The sequence below is a fragment of the Halyomorpha halys genome, unplaced genomic scaffold (assembly GCF_000696795.3).
Source record: "Halyomorpha halys isolate HHAL.00 unplaced genomic scaffold, Hhal_1.1 Scaffold615.1, whole genome shotgun sequence".
Classification (NCBI taxonomy): domain Eukaryota; kingdom Metazoa; phylum Arthropoda; class Insecta; order Hemiptera; family Pentatomidae; genus Halyomorpha; species Halyomorpha halys.
Window position 1 is genome coordinate 53,814 of NW_027105445.1, and position 1,413 is coordinate 55,226.

The 1,413-nt window shown below is 32.8% G+C and overlaps 2 protein-coding genes across 6 annotated transcripts in view; one reads left to right on the plus strand and one right to left on the minus strand.

Moving 5' to 3' along the window:
- Positions 1–1,413, minus strand: part of LOC106684784 (uncharacterized) — an 18,579-nt gene that overhangs the window by 12,700 nt on the left and 4,466 nt on the right. For 2 of the 4 annotated variants that reach the window (XM_014427056.3, XM_014427057.3), the window contains exon 2: positions 1,074–1,249. In XM_014427056.3, coding sequence (XP_014282542.1) covers positions 1,074–1,200 — 127 coding nt within the window. In that variant the 5' untranslated portion in view covers positions 1,201–1,249. Of the gene's footprint in view, positions 1–1,073; positions 1,254–1,413 lie in introns of all 4 variants that reach the window. The other 2 variants (XM_024362817.2, XM_067051343.1) reach the window with 1 other exon arrangement.
- The window catches only part of LOC106684781 (uncharacterized), a 67,279-nt gene that overhangs the window by 7,151 nt on the left and 58,715 nt on the right, over positions 1–1,413 (plus strand). The window lies entirely within an intron of this gene.

The following is a 1,413-nucleotide window of genomic DNA, read 5'->3' on the forward strand; positions in this document are numbered from 1 at the left end:
CAAATTAAAGCTAGTTTAATGGACTATACAGAAGTTACAATCTTTATCTTCGTAGGAATAGTAGTTTTCATGATATTTGTTAAAATAAATTGATTTATAGTTGTTCGGACAATAAGTTTGATTTATGAAAAACTTCATTTCAGAAACCATCGGACGTACAGATGTCTGCCAGCACTCCAATTAAAGCTAGTTATATTTACTATAATATGGTTTATAATGCTCATCTTAAAAAGAAAAATAGTTTTTATGATATTTGACAAAATATACTCACAAAATGTAAATTTCTAGTTGTTCCTATAAAAAGTTGGATTTTTGAGAAAATATATCTCTAGATCCATAAGAAGCACATATGTCTGCCAATACTAAAAATAAAGGAAATTTAACTTACTGTAAAGTAGTTTATGACACTTATCTTCGTAGGAGTAGTAGTTTTTGTGATATTCACATATGAATATAAATTTGGCAAATGAAAATTTGTCCGAACAACTATAAATCAATTTATTTCAGCAATTCGCCAATACTCAAATACTCAAATTAATGCCTGTTAAATTTACTATGGAGTAGTTTATGAAATTTATCTTCGTGGCAGAATTAGTTTACATGATATTTGCTAAAACGAAGTGTTTGGACTAGATATTTGATTTATAGTTGTTTCGACAAACTTTTATATTAAAAATTCTATTAGCACAAACAGTACAAACCATACGAAGATAAACTAGCTTTATTTTAAGTGCTGCTAGACATCTTTACTTCAAATGGTTTCTGAGATATACTTTTCATAAATCTAAAAGTTTGTTGGAACTACTCGAAATCAACATTTTGTGAATTTCTTTTGTCAGATATCATAAAAACTACTACTACTACGAAGATAAGTGTTATACACAAAATTATGACACGTTAAACTAGCTTTATTTTGATTCCTGTCAAACATCTGTACATCTAATGATTCCTGATGTATATATATTTTTTTTAAATCTAAAGATTTCGTCTGAGCAAATGGAAATGAACCATATAATATGGAAATATGGATTTACCATATAGGCTGCTTTAATAAACACGTAGAATATACTCACGGGTGTAGTAGTAGACGGGAGGAGGTAGCGGCGGAGGTGTTGGGGGTCGATTCCCGCCAAAGGCCCTGACGACTCTCCTCCAAAGCCTTCCCGCCCAATTTAGGCAGCCACAGTCTTCTGTGCTCATCTAAGTCGGTCGGCATCGCAAGGGATCCTTCTACGGCGGTATCGATGTCCTGTCTCAAGAGTATTTACAAAAGGTTAATGTTCTTGCATTTCATACTGGGAAGAGGTAAGGAACATAGGATAGTTCCATAAGAAGTATCTCATGGGCGTGGCAACCAGGGCAATGCCCAAGAAAAGGGGTAATTAAATTTCCTACAAAATGGACTATCGTACT